The sequence below is a fragment of the Excalfactoria chinensis genome, chromosome Z (assembly GCF_039878825.1).
Source record: "Excalfactoria chinensis isolate bCotChi1 chromosome Z, bCotChi1.hap2, whole genome shotgun sequence".
In the NCBI taxonomy this organism is placed as follows: domain Eukaryota; kingdom Metazoa; phylum Chordata; class Aves; order Galliformes; family Phasianidae; genus Excalfactoria; species Excalfactoria chinensis.
In genome coordinates, this window is record NC_092857.1 from 67,001,491 (window position 1) to 67,025,210 (window position 23,720).

The 23,720-nt window shown below is 41.2% G+C and overlaps 1 protein-coding gene across 1 annotated transcript in view; it reads left to right on the forward strand.

Annotated features, from left to right (window-relative positions):
- SNX30 (sorting nexin family member 30) overlaps positions 1-23,720 on the forward strand; it is a 46,888-nt gene that overhangs the window by 9,512 nt on the left and 13,656 nt on the right. The window contains exons 2-4 of the mRNA XM_072359654.1: positions 12,362-12,550; positions 19,263-19,373; positions 22,779-22,937. Coding sequence (XP_072215755.1) covers positions 12,362-12,550; positions 19,263-19,373; positions 22,779-22,937 — 459 coding nt within the window. The remainder of the gene's footprint in view (positions 1-12,361; positions 12,551-19,262; positions 19,374-22,778; positions 22,938-23,720) is intronic.

Below are 23,720 nucleotides of genomic sequence, written 5' to 3' on the forward strand. Positions count from 1 at the left end.
GCTGCAACCCCAAGGTAAAAAGTCTGCTAGTAAATTCTGGAAAAACAAGGGGATCTTTTTCTTACTGTAACTGACGGCAGTAGCTAACAGCAAGTTAGGTACTAGCAACACTGCAATGACAAACAGGATGAAAGACAAATGCAGTGAGTTGCAGCTTTTTAATTAACTTAGTGCCCAGTGCTGGACCAACCTGTGAAACAGTTGGACAGATTAATTTTTGGGACCTGTTTTATTTTCCATATGGGGAGCAGGGGAGGGCAGAAGCAGATGTTGTCTTCTGCTGTGGGTGATGTTGTAATGCCCAAGCTGTTGATTTTTCTGCTGATTACTCCAGAGAAAGTATCTGTGTGAATGAGCATGTAGGGGAAGTGAGTTAGTGGATCTAGCTTAAGTTGTTCTGAAAATAAAGGCAGTAATCCAGTATTTATGCAACAGGCACTGAAAGATTTCAGCCTACTTAAAATCATCCTCAAAGCATGAATTTGTCTCAAAAAAATCACTGTCTTAAGACCACATCCAGCGCTTCTGCAGTGCTTCTCCAGTGAAGCAATAAGCAATAGGCCAAAAGTTACTCTGGAAAGTGATGGTGTCTCTGTGGGTTCTAAAGGTGGACTTCTGTTTGGTTCAGGTCAGTATTCTCACGTACCTTAAGTTAAGAGACTTACACCAGTATATAGCAGCATCTCAAAAATGTTTAGTACTCCACCCACCATAGGAAAAAACAAACAAACGTAAATAGCAATGGGATTTACCTGCTTCTATGTGTTGCCCTAAAATTAAAGAGTGTGATGGCTGTTCTTGTGAGGAGAATTGGCTTTCCTAGGAAAAGAATAGTTGAAGTGGTCTATCATTATGTTAATGGCTTCTAGGCCTGATTCTCTTGCTTTGTTCTGGGCTCGAGTTGAACTGAAACTTGAAGAACCAAAACCAAACCACCGAACAGTGCTTATCTGATGAAAGTAGCTAGTAGCCTTTTAACACTGAAACACTGGCAAGTGGTAGAGCTTCTCTGTCCTATCGACTCCCACATGGGGAAGTGCTGCCGTATAGTGCTTTAGTGGAACTAGCTGCATCCTTCTGAAGGGCATCCTGGGGCCCTAAAAACTTACTTTATTAAACCTTGTCTGCACAGTTGACTTCTTTTTTCTAGTAACTTCGAATGATATGAAGTAGTGTGAACATAATATGTTGCAGCACAGGTCTTGCTCAATGGCAGAGAAGACTCTTCTGCCTTGGTGCTGTGGATGATGTTTGCAACACCTATTTCCTGTTAACTCAGCGGTGAAAGCATGGGCACGTTTTTGAATGGTGATTGCTTCAGGCATTGCCTAAACCCATGTTTTTCTGGGTAGGATTGGCACTTTTACTGTTGCCTTTTAAACACTCTTAAGGCTGGTTGGATGTGAAAGTCTTGTGTGCTGCCAGTGTGAAGCTGTGTTTGGATTGTTACCAAGACTACCTGGAAAGTTTTTAATCAATACTGCTTATTGTCAGTGATCATTGTGGTCCCTTGAGGATTTGTATGCTGGCTTTCATTTTGCTGACCAGTATGCTCCATGGATCAGTGTACTTTAGCTCTGGCAATCCTTTGTGGTAAATGTATGTACTACAGTGCCTGTCATGAGCCTGGGCCGTTAAAATAAAGGGTGTTTCTATAGGCGAGTTATACCATAGATCTCATGTCTTGTTTCTTTGCTCTTATCAGGCTCTAGATAAGGTTTTCTTTGTTTGTTATTGGTTTTGGCTTTTTGTTTGTTTCTTTGTTTGTTTTTCTGTGTTGTGAGGGAATACTTGTACTCACCTTTCTTGAAGTGAAGAATGAAGTAGTCTTAACTGTGGCATTTCTTTTTTCTTTTTTTACTTTGAACAGATATGCACTTTGTTTATTTCCCCTCTTTGGAGCAAATCCCATTCTGCCAGAAAACATATTATTAAACAGCAAATGTAATTGAGGACTGTCCCTTAAACCACACCTGCATAAACTATCTCTGAGAGCTCCTCCAAGTGCACTTTCCTCCAACTTTTCCAGAGCTTGAGATTAACATGTGAGATGAATAGACAGTCTGATTTGCTTTCATGAAATTCTATTGACACTGTCTGGGGAAATGCTAATAATGCAGCATATCTGTAGTGGTGAGCATGAGAAATCCGTGTCATAATGCAAAGTGGAAGTGTATTCCTGCTTGTTCAAACACAGAAGTCGCCAGCATAGCTGCTTTCCAGTCTTCTCTTATCTTCCCATTTTTTTTCCTCTCTTCTTTCCCCAGAAATACAGGGCAAAGGTCTCTGTGTCTGTTCAGATTTAAAATATGTTACTGTGTGCTCTTAGGAGCACAATCAGTTCTGTGAATACCAAGGTAAAGGTTAAATCTGTGACCCTCATGAATGTGCTTCTAGTAGAGTATGAATGGGAAAGAAATGGTATTGGGTATGTCTGAAAAGTTGTTTGTCTCTAGAAGAAAGCAGTTTAGTTAGAACAGTTTGTTAAGTTTGTCTGGTCTTTAATTAAATATAAATCTGCCTTCTTGGGAGTGTGGATGACTCCTAGTCATATGCTGAATTCAGATTTTTCCTGCTCAAAGTCTGAATCCTTGCTGCTGCTCTGCTCTTTAGAGGATGATAGCTAGGGTTCTGAAAACAAAGCTTGAAACAAAACACTGGGTATGTTAGACATGTTAATTATCAAGGTGCTTTTTTAGCATGGTTAAATGGTTTATGGTCTTCCTGTGTGCACAGCTACAGAATCCCTCTCACAGTGATTCAGGTCTTGTAAATGAGCAATATTCTTAAAACAAATACCTTGCAGAAGGACATGGGACTTTAAACAGCTAGGGGAGAGTAATCAGAGTTTTGATTCCAAAGGCCTTTCTGAATACTCCTGAGAACATAAACCTTCTGCTGTTTGTGGGAATCTTTGTGCTCCAAGGGTGCTGTTGCTTCTTCCCTTCTGCTGAGGACTAAATGGAAGAAACAACACAAGTTTGCTTTGCTGAAGGATGCAAATCCAAGCCTACTTAAACATTAAACTCAGTTCTGTTCTATCAGGTCACAGACACTTCTACTACTTTCTACAGCTTTGACATAACTGTGAATTAATCATGCTGGCTAGTAGTCAGACTGGCTTTCTTCTCAGAAAGCTAAATAAAGCTTTCTGCAAGGACTCTGTACTTTGTGAACTGATGTGAAAGTTAGCCTTGGATCTGGGAATGTCTTCCAAGAGAACAGCTCGTCCTGTGGACATGTTGAAATATCTTTTTGCGTACTAAGGTAAGGGATTTGTAGGGTGAGGCAACCATCCAGCAACTCCTTACTTTTCTGTTCAAAGGGTGTGGAGAAGTGTGTATCCCGTTAGTGAGTTAATAAGTCAAAAGTATGACTTATCTCTTTCCATCTTACTGAAGGAATATCTGCTCAAAATAACAATCTGCATAATCCAAGTGCTTGGTTCCTAAAGCCTTTTTGCCTTTGTTCACGAGTAGCACAGCTTATTAGTAATATTGATAGGTTTGTCGTAACTGCTTTAAAATCATTTGTGAGATGCTACTCATCCTAATTTTTAAACTATAGCTGGAACTGCTTTCAACTTTAGTGTGACAATACATAGCTTTCTGTTTGGATTAGGAAAAGGGGCTACTATCTTGAGGAGTCTGTGAGGAGATAGGCGGATAGCCAGACTGTGTGAGCAGATGGTCTGGTTTGGTACATGACACCATCCTATGTCTGCATGCACAGAAAGAGTGAAAATAAGGCATATTGTTGCCAAGTCCCTGGAGACCCCTGCAGCATAGCTAAGAGGTGGGTTGTTGCTCTTACTGAAAATACTGTTTGCAGGAAACACTTTTGTGCCCATATTTTTACTCTGGTTAGTGTAACTGTGATGATTTATGGGAAAACAAACCACAAAATGAAATAATCCATCCTATAAAGCTCAACTGTTAGCCTGAGGCTCGAGGTGGGAATCCCATGACCTGTTTGTGTCAGTTTGTAGCATCTCTGAAGTGCATTTGTTCTGGTGTTTCCCTTTCCAGCCGAATAGGCTATAGTGCCAAAACAAAGTCCTCAAAGAATGATACCTTTGTTAGCAGGAGTGCTTTCAAGTCTCTGGTGGTAGCAAACTGCGTGCCATTAAGACCAGCTGCTGTATCTGAAATTTATGTGTTTTTAGGGGTACTGAGGAGTCATAAGTTTCTAGGCAACACAGACCTGCGGAGTAGAAATAGTAGTTTGAGTGATGAGTTGCAGAATAAAAGCATCAGGACTCATGGCTTGGCAACTTGCTGCACTCTAACACCTACTTAAAATATCCCAACAGCAAGCTGATATGGTCTTTATCTAGCCAGACCTCAGAAGTAGCTTGTTGGTTGGTTGGACAGAATACCAACAGTACTGCTGGAAATGCTGGAAGTGAGGCTTGGATGTGGTGCATGCTCCATTAGGGTTTTCTATCCAACCAGCTTGTTGCATAATATATCTTCTAGAGCTAGAGAGGGTGAACGATCAGTGCCTGTGATCTGGGTGCTTGGCACTATTGCTCCTCTACTGATATATTTCCAGGTGATAGCAAGAAGACTTGCTTCTCGCTTAAGCTAATTCTGCATTACTCTTAAAATAGCCTCAACCTTGCAATCTGATTCTAGATTATTAATACAGTGGGAAATTCAGACTACTTCTGAAAGTCCAAGCTAGTTTCTGGTGAGTATGCTCACACACAGTACTCTCCTTCCCCTTTATGGATATCAGAAGTTGATGTCTCTGCACCCACTTCCCCTTTCCTAGAATCACAGGTCCAGCCTCAGAGGGTGGTTCTTGCAGCTTTTGTCAGACTACAGTTTAACACCATTCTGTTTGTGGATCAATGTTAAATTTATGTGATACTTTCTCCTGGGAATTTGTAAGGTTTTGTAGTTTCAGTTAACTGTGTGGGTGTTTTGTTTCTTTTACCTTGCAGAGAAAGATTGTTCTTTCTTCCTCCCTTTCTCACTGTGTCCAGAATGTTTGTCCTTCCTTGCAGTCTGTCTCCTCGCTTTGATTACTTTCAGAGGGTTGTGCAAGGAAACAAAGGGGACATGTGGTAAACAAAGATACTAATGCCTGAAAAGCAATTAAACTGAGGGAGGGGGAAGCAAATACTTTTTCTTCTCTTGACCTTCATGTGAAGAGAATTTATGTATTTGTGTGCAGCTGGTGTTGGATAATAGTCTTGTGCAGGTGCTTGGTGAGATCCTTCAGTGGGGTACTGTGATGTATGTGACATGATCTGGGTGAACTGGAGAATAGAAAGGTTCATTCTCTTTCCACACAGAGCTGACCTGTGCAGAACAGTGGTAGAGAACTCCAGAAACCAAAGCTTCCTTCTCTCAGACCTCTCTGGTATAAGTCATGCTGTGAGCAGGTCTGTGAGAGCCAAGTTAATACAAACTTTTGTAGTGTTTTTGAATGCTTATATTTAAACCATCTTAGTTTTCCAGTCACCAGCAACAATTCTGCTCTGACTTACTGTTAAGTACTGGAGGTGTGAAAGTAAGGCTGTTCCACAAACCAACTGTAATTGCTGCATGGAATCATTGTCTCCTTGCCATCAACGTGGCTGTGGTTGTGCCTCTCTGAGAACTGGAAGGCAACAAAATGCTGTGAAGTGCAAGGAGAAAAGTGTGTTAGAAACAAAACGGCGAGGCTTTAGGAGTGGTACAGGCCTGGGTGTAAAATCACTTATGTTGGCAGGATTAATTGAAGATAACTGTACTTAACTTTGCCTCTAAACAGCAGCATTTCCGTACAGTCTCCAGATGTCTCTTACATCATCTAATACCTGTTAAATGAGAACTATGTACTTGCAACATCAGGTAGCTTCAGGCTAATCCTTTTCAGAGGTGAGATTATCTGTGCTTGGACAACCTTTGAGGCAGCTTCCTCAGCACCTGACCTGATGGCTGCTGATGAGTCTTGCCTGTCACAAAGGGGAAGCAAATCGTAGCCCAGGAGCTGGCAGAGCTCATTGAGAGAGCTTTGAACTAGGTATGAAAAGGGAAGGGGATAAAAGCAGGCTTGAGATGAGCCTGGGGAAATAATGCCTGAGTGGGGGATGGGGCAGATGGCTTAGCTGAAGTGCATCTATACCAATATAAGCATCTTGGGTAACAAACAGGAGAACTGTAGAATCATATCATAGAATCATAGAATGGACTGGGTTGGAAAGGGCAATAAAGATTATCTAAAAAAAAAGAAAAAAATTATCTTCTGAGGAGGAACAGACAGGCAGACTGGGGATAGGACAAGGAAATTACTAGGATATGCAGGGAAAAAATCAGAAAGGCTAAAGCTCAGTGTGGCTGCTGTAGAAAGAGAACAAAAGATCTTTACAAGTGGATTAACTGTAGGAGGACACCTAAGGAGAATGTTCATCCTTTACTGGGTGTGGTGGGAAACATGACCACTGAGGATAAGGAGAAGGCTGAAGTTCTCAGTACCTGCTTTATATCTGCCTTTAATTGTCAGATCAGTTATCCTTGGGGGGTACTCAGCTCCTGACCTAGAATACTGAGGTTGAGAGCAGAGTAAAATCCTCAAAGTTCAGGTGGAAACAGTCAGAGACTTGCTATTCCACCTGGACTGTCACAAGTCCATGAGACTAGATGGGATCCATCAGTGCGTGCTGGCAGAGGTGATTGCCGAGCAGTTTTCCACCACTGACAGCTGTCCTGGTAAACCAAATGGTCCCAGAGGACTGGAAGCTCGTGTCCCCTATCTACAATATATCTCATAAGGAGGATCCAGCAAACTACAGGTCTATCAGCCTAACCTTGATGCCAGGATCATCTTAAGTGAAATTACACAATGTGTGCAGAACAACCTGGGGATCTGGCCCTGCCAGCATGGGTTCATGAGTAGTGAGTCCTGCTTTACCAACATAATCACCGTCTGTGACCAGGTAACCCTCCTGGTAGGTGAGGTCTACCTGTTGATGTAGTCTACCTAGACTTCAGCAAAACCTTTGACACTGTCTCCCAAGGTATTCTTCTGGGAAAGCTGACAGCCTGTGGCTTGGTACACTTTTTGCTGAGTAAAGAACTGGCTGAATGGCCAGGCCCAGAGAGTGGTGGTGAATGGAGAGAAATCCAGTTGGTGAAACATCATGAGTGATATTCTACAGGGGTTGACACTGGGACCCATCCAGCTTGTTATCTGTATTGATGACCTGAATGAGAGAATTAGGTGTACCTTCAGTAAGACTGGAGATGACACCAAGCTGGGAGGAAGCTCAACATGACCAAGTATTTGATCCTGCTCTTTGGACAGAACAACCCTATGCAGTGCTGCAGGCTTGGGACAGAGTGGCTGGAAGGTTTTGCAGAGGAAAGGCATGTGGGTGTGTTGGTTGACATTCACTGAACATGAGCCAGCAGTGTGTGCACGTGGCCAAGAAGGCCAGTGGCATCCTGGCTTGTGTCAAAAATAGTGCAGCCAGCAGGAGCAGTGATACAGTTGTCCCCCTGTACTCAGTTCTAGTGAGGCTGAACCTCAAGTATTGTGTTCAGATTTGAACTCCTTGCTACAAACACTGAGGCCTTGGAGCGTGTTCAGAGAAGTTCAGAAAAGCTGGTGAGGGGACTGGAGCACAAGACTTATGAGGAGTGACCGAGGGAACTGGCTCAGGGCACCCTTACTGCCCTCTGCAGCTGTCTGAAAGGCAGTTGTGTTGGGGTCATCCTGTTCTTCCAAGTAACCAGTGATAGGACGAGAGGGAGTGACCTCAAGTGACATCAGGGGATGTTCAGGTTGGGCATTAGGAAGAACTTCTCTGAAAGACTGGTCAGGCACTGGAATGGGCTGCCCAGGGAGGTAGTGGAATCATTGCCCCTGGTGGTTTTCAAGAGATGTGCAGATGTGGTACTAAGGAACAACATTGTTTGCTTGGCTGAATTGGTGGTAGGTGAACAACTGGACTAGATGATCTTAGAGATCTTCTCCAACCTTAATGGTTTTGTGACTCAAACCTAGTGGAACCACTTCTTTCATTTTCATTGTGGACAACTACTTCAGTAGGTTTACTATCCAGGTAAACTACTCACTTGCTAAGACAGGATAGGTGAAAACTAAAGTTGAATTTTTAGAAGCTAGGATTTTGTGTATCTCTGGCAGAAGAATATATGATCTTCATTTGAAAATAAAGCAATATCTACAAAATTTTAGACTTTTTTTTTTTTTTTTTTTTAAAGTATTCTAGGATTACATCCTAGATGCATTGATGCTTTCTCTCTCTGATGTGTACTATTCCAGAGTGTGGGTGCTGCCTTCTGGAAGAATGAATACCAAGCTCTTGAGGTGGTACTTCATGTGGGTCCAAGCTGCTGTGTAAATCTAGAGTCTCAAAAAGGATCCTGAGGACTTGAAGGAGGGAGAAGATGAGATCAGCTGGAAGCTGACTCATTCTACATTGCACATGCAGGCTTCAAGTTTATAAAATTCGGCTGAATTTTAAACTTGGAGTTTCTTGAAGGATTTAGGATATATTTGTGGACAGGCTAATGAGTCATAGTGTTTGGGCTGCGTAATCCAACAGATAAATGTGAAGCTGCTTCCTTATCAAATAGCAACCTGTATAGTTGTCACGGCTCATGGATCTAGAGCAGACAGTTAGTTCCTGTTTTTGCTGCATGCCAGGAAACCAAATCGTTGATTCTAGTGTCATCTCATTTCATGCATCCAAAAGTTGGGGTATTCTGATAAGTTCTGTAAACTCCACAAGTTTGTGAAGAGACCGATTATCAGTAGGTAGTTTTAGAACTGCACACAAAAGTCTTGACCAGTAGTCACAGGTCTGGAGATCTGAATGTTGAATTATTTCTGCCATAGGTTGTAATCCAGGCCTTGCTAGACCTTTACCTGATCTGCTGCCTCTGCAGTTGGTAGTAGTGACTGTGGTCTGAGGAGGTGAGGAATTTTTCTTATTTACAGGAGAAGAAGGTTTGAAATCTGAGGAAATCTTCCAAGATACTTGCTGGGACTTGAAGAGTTTGTAGACAGAACCTGTCGGTCATTCCATTTGCCTGGTCACCAGAAGCTGCCTCTTTGCATTGCTGTTGTGGTTCTGCTCTGATTCATGGCAGGATGACTCTACTGTATCAGGTGCTGCATGAAAAGGGTTCTTTTCCTATAAAGAGCTTTGTAAGCAGTAGGTGCCTGCTAGAACTTGGATTCTGCTGATCTCATATTGCAGCTAAGTAATTAAAACAGTAGCTACCTTGTCACACCAAAGATGAAGCTGATGCACGAGTCCCTAGCACTGAAGCCAGACTCTTGTTATACGAAGCATTTAATATTAGCAGTATTTTAAATGCTCTTGGGTATGATAATTGTGCTGACAGGAAGTGCAGATGGATGCAGATTTCTTTTCCTGCCAAGCTTTGCAGGACTGACTCCTCTTTCTGTGGTAAAAGTAGGCTAGAACAGATGATGCAGTCTTGCTTCCCCAACTGCAAAAAAATCCCTCAAGTCCTGTGGAAGAACGCCAGTGCCAATTAACACGATGCAGAAGTGCTCTGTCTCAGGATTACAGCCTGAGACAACTCAGATTGGAGGGCCATCTGCTGTGACACTTGAAAGCCTACCTCTTTTTAGCGATGGTTTAAGATTTCAACAGAGGGATCTAGCCTGCTCCTAAACAAGACTCCAGCAGTTCCTTATCTTGTGCTTGGTGGCTCCACCCATTGTTAAGGACAAACAGTTGGCTTTTCACTTGGCCTTCGGCTGCTGAAACCTGGCCAAACAGCAGTGCATGATGTCAGCCCTGACTGAATGGGGAGAAGTTTTCGCCCTCAGAGGTGAAGCTGTATAGCTTAGTAGTATTTTAAATATATGTTTCCTCTGTCCTCTCCCCAGTCACAGTTTGCAGCCCTCCAGCTCCTAACCAGAGGTGGTATAGAAGTTGTGCTTTATCTAGATTGGAGCATTTCATCCAAGGCTGAAATTGGGTATAAGTATTTGCAGCCTTTTTTTTTTTTTTTTTAAGACCTGAGATGTTCCATAGAACCTATGACTTCAAGAACATACTCAAGTAGACTGGAGTGGATTTCAGCCTTCACAGACCTCTGTCCTGCTTAAAAAGTGCAAGGTGTGTTAATAAGATTACTGTAGTCTTCCAGCATAACTGGTGAGGAAATTTCTCAACTTTGTGCACATGGCCTTCTCCCAGTTGTTCTAACTACTTGATGTCAAATTACTGTATCTTAAAGAACACAGTGGAATCTCTTTAAGTTGCCTTTTGGAAGGGTTTTTTACAGGCTTTCAAGAATCTCCTGTTTGATCAGGTTTAAGCTGTTTCCACAGTTAATTCATTTCCATACTGGAAGTTTAGAACTTGCTGCAGTTCTGGCACAACTTATTTTACTCTAATGCGTATTGCATATGGGCAGTCAAGAGCTGTCTGTTCTTTTTGGAAGTAAGAACAGACTTGTCTACAGCTGCTGCAGTATCCCAGGGATTTCATTGCTCTTTACTGTGCTCAGCCGAATTTGCCTGTCTAGCTGAACTGCAGTATTTCTGTAGCCATCTCCTGCCTGCATCTTCCTGTTATACAGGTTCCTTCTATATTGAGTCTGAGCCAGGTACTTCTTGTGTGGTTCAGGGTAGCTACCTCATATATGAGCTGGCAAGTTGTACCATGTTCATCCTGCTCCTTTGCCCACTTAAAAGAGCATCTTAGTCCCTACTTTTGTCTTCATTTCTGAGTTAAATCTACAGTGTTCCGTGTGTTGACAGCCACTCCTGAACACTACCTGAGAGAATGTATCTAATGTCTGTTTGTAGGCAATAACTTAGATCTGTCTTTCCTCAGAATGTCTAGGCTAGAGCATTGCTCTCCTGACTGCAGAAGCAGTCCTTCAAGTGGGGAATAGTACTAGCACTGTTCTGCAGAACTGTGGTGGTCACAGGATCTGTCTCTAAAATACGAGTGTTCTCATGGTGGGTCTGTAATGAACGCTGGTAGAAACCTAGCATCAATTTTAGCCATTGTCAAAGGCAGACCTTCATAAGAAACCTGTTTCTGCAGCTCTCACCTGAGAAATAGTTCTGAACTGTTAAACAAAGGAAGACTTTTGAGGATGAGGACTACCCTTGTCCAGCTGGAACATAAACCACAACTGTGTAAGGAATACTGATCAGCAAATGGGGTCTTACACAGAAATAATTCCTTAGATAAAATTGCATGTTTCATTTAGCCACATAGAGACTAAATGAAGCTGGGGCTAAGCTGTAGTTCTTTAACTGAATGCTTTTAATTGAGGTGCTGCTCTAGCTGTAGTGAAGTTTTACCAAGTCTAGCATTCAGGGGAACCTTTGTCCTTGTAAGGAAACATTCTATGTATAACATCTTGTGCTATTACTTAAAAACAACAAAAAAACTGCAATAATCTATCTTCTCTGTAATTAAGAGCCTTGAATCTTAGTGGGTTTTTTGTTTGTTTTTGTTCTTTTTTAATTATTTTTATTTTTTAAACTATAATTTAACATCCCTATACAACCTGTTATGCGTGGTCAGCTAGCTCTGCTATGTAACCAGGGCAGAGATGCCCTGGTTGTAATTAGTTTTTATCAAATTCTAAGCCAAGAAGATGTAGGGATATACAAAGTTCTATCTAAAACCCCTGTTTTCTGCTGTTGGATGAGTTTTAAGGAACTATAGACATCCTGAACCCTCGTTGTGCCTTAGCCTAAAATGGCTGCTTGCTGGTTCTTTTAACTTCTGTTTCCCCTATGCGCTGGTTGATAATCTTGTAATTGGAAGGATGGGGATAAAGACCTCCAAGCAAAGCTCAATGTATCCGTGGGCATTAGGACTCTGGAAGCAAGGTGCACATAGATACATCTACTGAATTGGGTGGGAAGTTACTGAAAGTCTCCGGAGGCGAAAGCTGACTGGCATCAGTCAACAGAAGTGTTGCTACTTCACTCAAAGCCTGTTATACAGGTATATCTCCTAGTTTGCCTAATTTCAGAGTATTTTCAGAGTCTGAGTTGGTTCAACAGTATCTCTGAATTCCCTTGGAAATAAACTGGTTTGCTTAGCACTAAGGGAAAGTAGGGTGGTAACGTGCTTTCTTTTCAATTTATGGAACAGCTTCACATTTCTTGAACTTAACATTCAAGCTGCAAACTTGAAAGGTTGTCAGGGTGTGCTGGGAGGAGGGGCTGATCCTTGAAGCTGCTGAAAGAAACCGTGTGATAATGGCCAAAAAGAAGTATCAGTGAAGCTTGTCAGAAGCATATTGAAGAACGCTGCTTTATGGTGAATCTCTTCATTTATCTAAAACTTGGTGATTTATTTATTTTTTGTTTGTTTGTTTGTTTTTTCTCAAAACAGGATCACAGTCTACCCAACGGCACACCGGTTGACACTTCCAGCCCAGCATCCTCTTCATCTCTTCTCAACAGGCTGCAGCTGGATGATGATTTGGATGGGGAAACAAAAGACTTGTTCGTTACCGTTGATGATCCCAAAAAACATGTATGCACAATGGAGACTTACATCACGTATAGGGTTACAACAAAGGTACTAAGCAACATACTCCTTCTCTACTTCTGTTCTCCTCGGAAAGTTGTTTGTTTTGGTTTTGGAGGGAATGCTCTGGATGTTGATGCCTTGTGTTCTATCTCTTTATCTTATGGACTGGAACTTAGTGTCTTTCAGTACCTTGTAATAAATGTATTGATGGTGTGACTTCTTTTACCAGAACTGTTACTACTTCAGTATGTGAGGTAATATAAAGCTTTTAATGTGTCAGCTTAGATCTTGTCTCTTGTTGTTAAACAGAACAATTTGTAAACTTGAAAAGCCAGTTTCTTTAGCTTGAAAAATTTTCATACAAAGTAATCTGCCACCAATTTGATTTGAGTTACCTCTGCTTGAGGGGAATGAACCTGCTTGCTGATTCACTGGTAGTCTTCACTCATTTTCTCCGTTGTGCTCTGAAATTCTTTAAACTTGTTGCTTAAATGTCCATCACACTTCCTCGATTATCTGCTTATCTAGATCATAATATTGTAATTTTCATCCTTGAATGTAAAGGAGCTTCCTTGCAGTTGCTGACTGTTAGAACTAAGTAGTGTTAAAATGCTACTGTTTTCTGAAAGTATGTACATTTTTTTTAAGGCAGTGTAGGCCAGTCATTAATGTGACCTAATTATACTTGTAGGAAAAGGAAACTGAAAAGCTTATTGCATTCACAGCTGGAACTTTAATTTCTGTTAACTAGAAGTTCTCATTAGCATCCACTTTGAGTAATATTGCCATCTTCTTCTTTGAGCACTTGTAGCTACCTAATGTAAAAAGTGTCTGCTGCCTTCGCTATGATTGTACCTTATCCACTTGTCCAGAAAGATTTATAGCTTGCAAAAAAAAGTTCCACTCAGAAGTTCCACTTCCAGGTTGCACCAGGGAAAATGTTGTCTTGAAAACAGAAGCAACTCTTATTGCAGGTTTAACATAGGCCTGCCATTCTTAATTGTTTTGTCTTAGTCTTGCAAGAAATAACATATCTTAACTGGATAAATTCTAAGTATTGAAGGAAATTTTTACGTGGAGTGACTTAGCCTTTGGCTTTTATAAGATCAGGAGGAATAGGCTGAAGACCTGATTATTCTGTCAAGATAACTGTCTTTGCACAGCAGTACTCTTGTTCTTCTGCTTGGAAACTTGTGTTAATACAAGGGCTCCCTTCTTCATCATAAAATCATAGGATGGCTTGGTTTGGAAAGGACCTTAAAGCCCCTTCCAGTTTTAGCCCCTTGCTGTGGGCAGGGTTGCTGACCATTAGATGAGGCTGCCCAAGGCCCCATCCAACCTGACTTCAAACATCTCTGGGAATGGGGCAGCCACAGCTTCCTTGGGCAGTGTCTCACTACCCCAAGTAAGGAATTTCTTCCTAATGTTTAACCTAAATTTCTACTCTTCTGGTGTAAAACCATTCCCCCTTGTCCTGTTACTATTGGTTGGTCTGGTATCCCTCCTGTTTATAAGCACTCTTTAAGTACTGCAAGGCTGCAGTTAGGTCTCCCCAGAACCTTCTCCAGGCTGGATAAGCCCAGTTCCCTCCTTTCTTCATAGGAAAGGTACTCCAGCCCACTGATAATCCTCATGGCTCTTCTCTGCACCTGCTTCAACAGCTTCACTTAAACCAGAATCTAGAAGGTGGATAAGGTATTTACCTTAGAACAGATGTGTTAATTCACTGTTGCCTTTTTTTCTTAATCTAAAAAACCTACACAGATTTCATATCTACCTACCTGTCTGTTAACACTTGCTTTATTCTGCATCTCGCTGTAGCACATAATGCTACTGTATTGTAGCATTACAGTACTATTTTAAAACAATGCATTATTTATCCTTATCAATCACCTCACCTATTTGAGTTTATTACTTATTCTTGTAAACTTCTGGCTAACCCCTTGGGTCAACAATGTAGTCTACTATTGTTTGGAAAAATCTGGTTGGAAGTTTTAACAGTATTAATGGCTTGTACAAACAAGTCTTCTTTGATGCCAAGGTAATTGCCCAGTCAGCCACTGTAGCTGAAAGCAGTAATTAAACATGGCAAAAGCTGCATAGGAATAAACTTTAGATTATGTAATCAGGGTAGGTGCTGATGTTTCTACTTCCAGATTGTAGTTCGTATCTTTACAGCCAGTCTTGTTCCAGTCATCTGAGGGAAATGTAATTATCATTACTGTAACACATGCTTGAGTCTCTGGCTGGAAATCACTTAGAGAAAGCATGTAACCTGACTGCAGTAGTATTTTCCTGTTTGCTTTTTTTCTCCCCTTCTTTTAGAAAGGTCTTCTATTGCAACAGCATTAACAGAGGTCTTCCAGTATGCCTCAGACTCCCTATGTACTGACATCTTTGTTTGCAGATAGTGGTGGCTTGGGAAAGGCCCAGAAAGCTTAGTCTAACAGGCTTGCAGTGAAGCTGACCTGAAAAGTATGGAGTTATCTTGGTCTTGCTTGTATTCCTGCTTTCACAGCTTTCTTCTTAGAGCCAAGTAGTGTTTCTCAGCAAGTCTTCTGGATTAACACATACTACAACAGCAGAATAAGAATCCCCAAAAGAATGGGGCAAGCAAGTCAGACCTGACTGCTGGCTGTTTCTCATACCCTGTTTTCTTCTTGATAACTGAAGTTTTCTTAGAAGGGGAAACTAGTGAAGCCAAAAGACAAGATGGGGGAAGCTTGTGCTGGAACTTAAATGGCCTTGACTGTAATGATTGAAGTGCTCCAGATGTTCTTGGTGATATTTTTGTGCTCTTAGGTAAACTAGTATGTAGTCAAGAGGGATTTTGTCTAAAAGATGTTTCTTCTGAGGCAGGAAGGGGGAAAATCAACCTTACACTATGTTGTCAACTCTCTGAAGGGAAATGTAGTATTTATATCTTTGTGGTAATTGTACTTTCTAGGAGGGCGGGGAATTCTGTGCTTTCTTCCATGGGTGCCTGAACAGCTCGATGCCATTTCTCAGCATCCTGCAGTTTTCTGCAGCTTGAATAGAGTTGCTTTCAGACCAGTGAATGCTGAAGTAGAGGTCTGATTTCCTCACCTTCTGCCCCTTCTTCCAATGCATGCATTGAATAGATGAGTACACAGAGTAGCTTGATCCCTACAGAGGTGCAGATGTTAAATGCTCTTTTTCAAATGGGCTAAATTGTGTGAGGTGAACAAAACTATGAACACCAACACTGTTGCCTTTTCCCTGCCATTCTGTTTTTTTTAAGTAGCATTTTTTACTATGGCTACAATACTAGCACGGGGGAAATATATTTAAAATGTTTAGTGAGTGTAAGACCAGAACTACAGTGAGGAAAATGATTACTTGTGAATAGTTGCCACAGACTAATTTTAGGTTTGGCTGCTAACTCTTTCCAAGAAAGAAGAAACACCAAGAGCTGGTGTTTCACAAAATCACCAAGGTTGGAAAAGACCTACAAGATCATCCAGTCCAACCATCCACCGATCACCACTAGTTCTCACTAGACTGTGTCCCACTAGACTGTGTCCCTCAGCACAACATCCAAATGTTCCTTGAACACCTTCAGTGTCAGTGACTCCACCACCTCCCTGGGCAGCTCATCCTACTGTCTGACCACTCTTTTAGAGAAGTAGTATTTCCTAACATCCAGCCTGAACCTCCCCTGGTGCAGCTTGAAGCCATTCCTTCTAGTCCTATCACCAGTTACATGAGAGAAGTGGCTGATGCCCAGCTCACAACAACCTCCCTTCAGGTAGTTATAGAGACGAATAAGTTCTCCCCTGAGTATTCTCTTTTCCAGACTGAACAATACCAGCTCCCTCAGCTGCTCCTCATATGGCCTATGCTCCAGGCCCTTCCCCAGGTTTTTTTTGCCTTCCTATGAATACGCTCCAGGGCCTCGATGTCTTTCTTGCATTGAGGGGCCCAAAACTGGACACAGTACTTGAAGTGGAGCTTAATTGCACTTCCAGAAAGATGTGAAAGAGTCTGTAACCCTTCCTGCTTTTTGACAAGTGAAACTGAGCCTGGAATACTGCAGCGCTTACTTAGTGGAACTGTGCTGGAATCGTCAGTAAATCCCTGGAAGTGTCTTACCCATTATTTTTGGGAGGCTGAGGTCTTCCACATCAGTTTCTCAAATTCCTTTGGGAGAAACTTGTCCTTGAAAAATGAGATTTACGAATCTTAGTGAGAAAGCAGGAGGAATATGACTCTGTCAGTAACCTAGACTTCACTTGCCATCCCTGAGTGGTGGCAAGACCCTCTTCCATTCTGTGAACAGTCTGGGAAAAGTAAGTTGTGCCAAGCTAATGAATAACCATTCTGAAATCCAAATTCTTTCAGCATTAGTGATATGTGGTTAAAACCATGAAGGGCTCTTATGTTCTGTCCAAATAGTCTTTGAAAAGCTTATTTGCTCTCTAGATTTGACAGCTCATACAGCAAACACTGAAATGCTGATGAATATGATGCATTTTCTTTTGGCTCCTTTTGAAGAACAAAACCTGAAAAATGGAAAACTCTACAAATCTATTTGTAACCTAAAGGCAGCAGCGGCAGTTTGCTGTAGATGAGCTCTAACTGATACTAACTTAAGTTCTGCCTCCCTTTTTCCAGATGAAGTAGCACCTAATAGTTTTCTGTAACTGTTAGCAGAACGCTTATTATTAAGGTTCTCAAAGTTGGCAGACTGGACACTTCACTTTCATTGTTGTGCTACAGGATAAGGCAGTGTCTTGTGTAGACATCTCAATTACTCGTTCACCTTATGATCTTTCTTCACAGGACTTTACCCTCTCACAGCCAGTTCACATAAGATCTCTCTTCTATTAAATTGTTACATTTCTAATTGTTTCATTTCAATTTCAGATGATATTCTGCAAGGTGAAATACAGCTTCTCATTAACAGGACAAAGCAGTCAGTTCTGGCTAATGAGGGCTCTTCACACATGTATGCTTTATCTTATTGTAGTGTACCAGTGCTCACTGTCTTACTCCAAGCCATTATAAATGTTTCATATAAGGCACTGAAATCATTTGTGCTGAGGCACTCTGCTGTGTTAAAGAAGCTGGTGCTGCTCTGATATGTAGCTGACTAGAATACAAATCCACAGTGGATATCTAAGTCTTGGCAGTCCCATATTTACAAATACTCATGTTCCACTAATGAGCATTCATTGTGTTAGTGTATATACTTAAATGTACTTCTTCCTGTAGCTACCGGATCAGAACAAGGATGAGGTAAGCTTGATGTCTTCTATTCTAGAAAAGAAAGGTACAAAGAAACAGGAAACAAACTATTTCTTAGGTAATGTCACGGTAGCATATTTTTCAGTGTATACTAAAGCTGCTGTTGTGCTGATGGTATGCTAAGGCTGCTGGTTCTTTCTAAAGAGATTGCTGGCTTAGAATTTGCACAGGATACCCCGTGGGGATTGGTAGGCAGGTGTGTAGTTGCTGGAGAGTTGGAACCATGCAGAAAGCAAATGAAATGATTAATTATGTTTAAAGGGTACTCACTTGGCTCTCTCTAGATGATTCTGTATGTGGAAGTTGCCATCAGTCTGGAAGTAAATACAAAATCACTGCTGGAATTTAGCATGGCTTTCTGTGGCTAGGAGTAGCAACACAGCCCAGTGCTGGACTCAATGGTAGTTGAAAGCTGTGGGAGCTAATGTGTTCTCCTAAATGCAGAGTTTTTGATGTCTGGCTGTAGATGTGATGGTGCATTACCGACTTGCAGCTGTCATTGCAAAATGGTCTTGATGTTGCTACAGATAACTGAATATGACTCCTTAGGTTTCTCCCAGATGTACTTCTCAGTGAGACATCACAGTGAGGACTGTCTACCTTCCAGTCAGGACTATCTGCTACTAAGTTCTTTGTCAGAGTCCCCCAGTTAGTGGACAGTTTATTTAATGTTGTTAGACAACTATAATGTATACTGTGTAAGCAGTCCCATAAAATTAGCTTTCTATTCCACAGACTGTTTAAAGACTTAAAACATTTGTCAGCAGTTTCTCTATATACCTGTCTTCTTCCTCAAACTTGTAGTGGCAAATATAACTCCTTGTCTTAATGGATGGAAATTTGAATTATTTAACTTAATATATTGATGCTGAAATTTAGCCATACCCCTTGTGAACTTCATATAGACAAACTGGTTCCTTCTCGAAAATCAGCAAAACTTTTCCTTCAGTAAACTTAGCAATGGCTTACGCTCTAATCTTGTAGTAATGAAGGCGTTTAACAAGCCTGTGGATTCTGGAATACAGAGTAGTGGTGAAACATTCTTCACCCACAGTTAAACTACTTCACAAGTAAACAAGTCATGAACTATCTTTGCTTTTATCTCTTGATTGCTAAGTAGTCTTGTCCTCGGAGTGAAGAAGTGCATTCTCCTCAAATGTGTGACTGCCAAGAGGTTAACATGGTGCACAATATTTTCTTCTTCCCAGACTGCCCCCACAAAATTTGAGAACATTCAATGTAATGCTGATGAACAGCAAGAACACATCCCAAGTACTCATTTTTCTTATTGTTCAATTCACCTCTTAAAATGGCTTAAAATGCCGAAGGGCATTTCTTTTATGCAGCTTGTAAACTTCATTTTGGGGATGGAGTGTACTGCAAGGCTTCTCTGTCCTCATCCTTATCGATAATGGCTGTGTTGCATTGCTACTAAATTTTGAGTTTGAGGGGTTTTCATGTATACTAAACTTATCCTGATCTTATTTTCCAGACCACCCGAGCTGAGTTTGATTTGCCAGAGTATTCTGTTCGCCGGCGGTACCAAGACTTCGACTGGTTGAGAAACAAGCTGGAAGAGTCACAGCCAACGCATCTCATTCCCGTAGGTAGTAAGCAAGAATCTGCTGTTAAGGAAGTTGTATATTTGTCTTCAAAGAGTGTAACATTCGTTTAGCTTAAAGTACAGCATTTTATTCAGCTTTCTGCTAGAAGAGTGAGCAGTTCTGCTGATTTTTGGCTGATTGAGAAGCTTTAACTTCTTTCTTAAGTGCAGCACCTGAGAGGTGAGCTTTGGCAGCCTCCTGCAGGAAAAAGGCTGATGACAACACTTGTCCAACTGTAAGTAGAATGTGCTCAACTTGCTTGCACAATTATTACATCTGAATTTCTGAATATGAGGCCTTGGAAAAGCTACACAGGTTCTTCAGATCTTAGTATCAACATTCAAGTTTGTCTTTTGAGCTGATTTTAAAGGGTATGTTTCAAGACCGTTTGTTTTAGCATTGAAGAGCCCAGAGAGGTCTTAACTGATGGCATGGCAGCTATTTCATATGTTCAGCAGGCTGAGGCACCATTTCTGTCTCTGAGGCTTACAGGCTATCTGATCACCATTTCATATGAGTGGACTGATACTGATCTTTAGCAGTCTGTATTTCATTTTCTACAAAATGTGGAAAAAGTAGGAAGACTGTGAGATCATGCCATCAGCTCTTCTGAGCAAGGAAATCCAGGAAGGTCTGTAATAGGTCAGTTGTCAGGAAATATCAACACTCTTAACATACCTTTACTTGCCCATCTAAGAGCAACTTTGTCTTCTGCTCTCTCTCCCTCAGCAAGGACTAGCCTGTGAGAAGTATTCAGTTAAGCTGTTCCAGGAGCTATATAAGTTTTTTACTTTTCTGAGACATGCCTCAACTGGAATAATAGTTCTGTCTTTCAAAGATAAGCAGTACTTCACAAAATTACATTACCCTAATGCCTGGCACCAAAAAACATTTAGTGAAAGGCTGGGAAAAAGAGAGGAAGGAGTGAGCTTGTCCAGGGTGGGGAGAGTTAATCAGCTTCCCAGTCCTTTGTCCGTTCCTGTTTTCTGAATAGCTGAAAATGTTCAGGTTAAGGTTCTGTGAATTTCTAATTGAGGCCTGCCCGTGCTGCCTCAAGGCAGCTGATACTCTAGCAGCAGAAGGTAATTTATAGTAAGGGAATCAAACTGCTTTGCTGTGGCAGAGAATTTGATACGCACTGGTCTGGATGCTTTGGTACAAATACCTCTACAGTGTGACCAAACTCTGTTCTCATTTGCAAGTAGTTCCGTGGCATACTGAGCTACTGAAATAGGTTGGAGTTATACTGAAAGTAGAATTTAGCTGTTAAATTTGTCATGTACCTACAACTATGTTTCCACTTGTTACTTTCCTTTGTAGTTGAACTAGTAACAGTAGCTTCATAGCCCTGTACTTTCAGAGCCTGTTTGATGAGGCTTAAATCTGGACTTTTGGAAGGGGAAATTAAATAATGCTTCTATGCTGTCTTGCACTGAAGTGCGAACATCAATTTCTGAGATGTCAATGAATGCCATAAAAGAAGCAACTTGAATTATAAACAGTATTAAAACAAGAAAATTAGGACTCTCTGTGGAGCGGAGGTCTTCAAGAAAGCTGTCCAGCTCTTCTCTTTCTGGTTTGCTGGATCTTGCCAAAGGCTATCTGTCCTGCTGGCTGGGCTGTATTGCAGACTTTCATCTAGTTTGAAGTATGTGGTTTGATATACCAAAAGCACTGTTGGGTATAGTTTGATGCGGATCTTAAAGGCGCAGTGTTTATGTAAAGCCACCTTGCTTGCAGAAGGAAATCCTATATAATGAACCAGCTTAATGCAGACAGCTAAAATCGTGTTAAGTGGCAGAAATTGTAACAAAGATTCTGTGGTTCTCAGTTCTCAGACTTCAGTTGTTTTTCTGTCCCATCTTGGGTGTCTTTGTCAGAATGGGAGCTCTGCAAACTAGGTGTCCAGCTTGTCCTTTTCCTTGAGTGTGTTGAACTAGGGGAGTGATTTTTGAAATGCAGAGTTCCAGCTAAAGCTTACAAAGCAAGGGAGAATAAATTTTTCCTCCCTGAAGGCTACTGCAGTAAGCATTATTCATCTGAATAAAATCTAATTAGAGTGTACCTTACATTGATTTAACTAAGATGATTGATGTGAATGTTCGGGGTAATGAGACAAGCCTTCAATTACACAAACTGGTTATAGGGCTGTGGTGGTAGCTGGTTTTTGTTTGTTTATTTTTATTATATGTTTGGAGGTGCGGTCTTCATGTATATATTCTACATCAGCTAGAGGAGAGTATAAAAAGTATTTGTGTATGCTTTAATTTCTTTGAATTATTTTGGCCACTGATTTGAGGTGACAAAGAGCCCTTATAGAGGAGAACCATTAATTTATTGAATAAGATCACCATTGCTAGCATAAGAGCAAGCAAGTTATCTGGCTGGGCAACCTTTCAAAACAATAAAATGCAAAGTGTGATTTTTAAACAGATATTAGTCTTTTGGGACAGTTTATGCTGTCTTGAATGAACAAAAGCAGAAATTGTGTTTGAATGCAGACAGTCATGCTGAGGCTGAAGCTTAAAGAGCTAGTCTGTCCAGAGGGATGCTTTGAAGTGTGGAGACCAAGCATAAGAAGAAGCTAAATACAACAGAACTAGTAGTCCTTGAAGCTATCTTAAGCTTACATGTTATGTTGAACTGCAGAGATGAACTAGTGGAGGTGAAATAGAAGTAAGATGAAAGAGCGGATATGTTGGCAGACATTTGTCACCTACACAGGCATGCTCAGGAATGCTGACTGATAGATGACCAAGGGTGCAGTATGGCAGCTACTTCAGGAAATGTCTGGTCTGGTCTGCTTGAGCACTTGCCATGACAAACCTATTTGTATTACTTTGATCGATGAAGTTCTGTCACTAAGGCTAGAGGCTCTCAAAACTCTTGAATTTTACAGAAAATCCTCCTGTCTAGGAGCTCTAAATGTAGAATAGGGAGGGGGAGGAGGAGGCAGAGTTGTTAGGTTTTCCAGGTTTCCTTGAAATGAGCCACTCTCTTTGAATGTCCATTCTCAGTGCGTGCATGCAAGCATATGTGTGTATCTATATGCATGCATTTTACTGTGGTGAATAGTGCGCAGCTGTGCTGGTGTCCCCTTTAGAGCTGGTGCTTCATCATGGATGGTGGCTGGAGGAAAATGCTGTAGACTGTCCTGGAAGTACTTAGTGTGCTTAGTACTAAACCATAGTAGTAGACTCTGCTGTCTTATGCTGAGTTGCTAGGATTAGGCCAGAGTTACTAAAGCATGATTCAGAGGAGGGCTTGCATCCTTTTTTATGTATGGTTCCTATTAACAGAATTTCACTTCCTGTTGAGAGTGGAGTTAGATTGTTTAGCATGTTTCTAACTCCAAGTATTTTTTGGGTCTTTTGAATCTTATGTGTTTTGTTTGTCTCTCTCAGCCACTTCCTGAGAAATTTGTGGTGAAGGGTGTTGTTGATCGCTTTTCTGAAGAGTTTGTGGAGACCAGGAGGAAAGCATTAGACAAATTCTTGAAGAGGATAACTGATCATCCGGTGCTTTCTTTTAATGAGCATTTCAACGTATTTCTCACAGCCAAGGTAAGCCTTTGACATCCAAACCCAGTCACTGAAATGGACAGCAGAACAGACTCCTTTGCAGTTTCTTTTGAAATAAAAGTAAGGAGTCGTTAATAAAACTGTATGTGTGGGGCAGAGCTTGCCCTAAAAAACCAGCGTTGTGTGGGGTACTTTTGATGTTACATCTGTGTTACAACTGTTCAGGTTTGTATTGCTAGAAAAAGAGCAGACTGCAGATAGAAATCTTCTTTTCCAGATGTGCTTGTTTTGTATCCTTGTATAGAGGTCCCTTAAAAGTGTATTCTGAAGTGTACTCCTGTGATGCAAGAGAGATTCAGAACAGAAAAAACTGTAGACCATGTAAAATCCTCTTTTCAGGGTGAACAGGAGTAAAAGAGGAAGAAAGATCTCTTGCACAAAAGCTTGCAAATTTAGTTAGTTTTTTTTCCCGTCCTGGTTCATGCTTTCTATACTGCTTGCACTTTTTGCCTCCAAAGCAAAGGGTGAAGACTCCATTGTTGTTTGTTCTTGGTCAATAACTTCATGCTCATCTTTTGCACAAAGCTTCTAGGAGTAATTTTCTTTGTCTGTCTTTTGATCTACATTTTAAATAAGATCACGGTTTGTTAGGTTGTTGGGGTTTGACCTGATAAGTGAGGAGAACTGCAAAAGCATATTTCTCCAATGTCACATAACACTACCTCACTCAAATGTGAATCTTAATTTGAGCTCACTTTGATGCTCTGCTTGATAGTAATGTGAGACTCAGTCTCAGATTCCCTTTTTCTTTTTTTCTTCACCCCT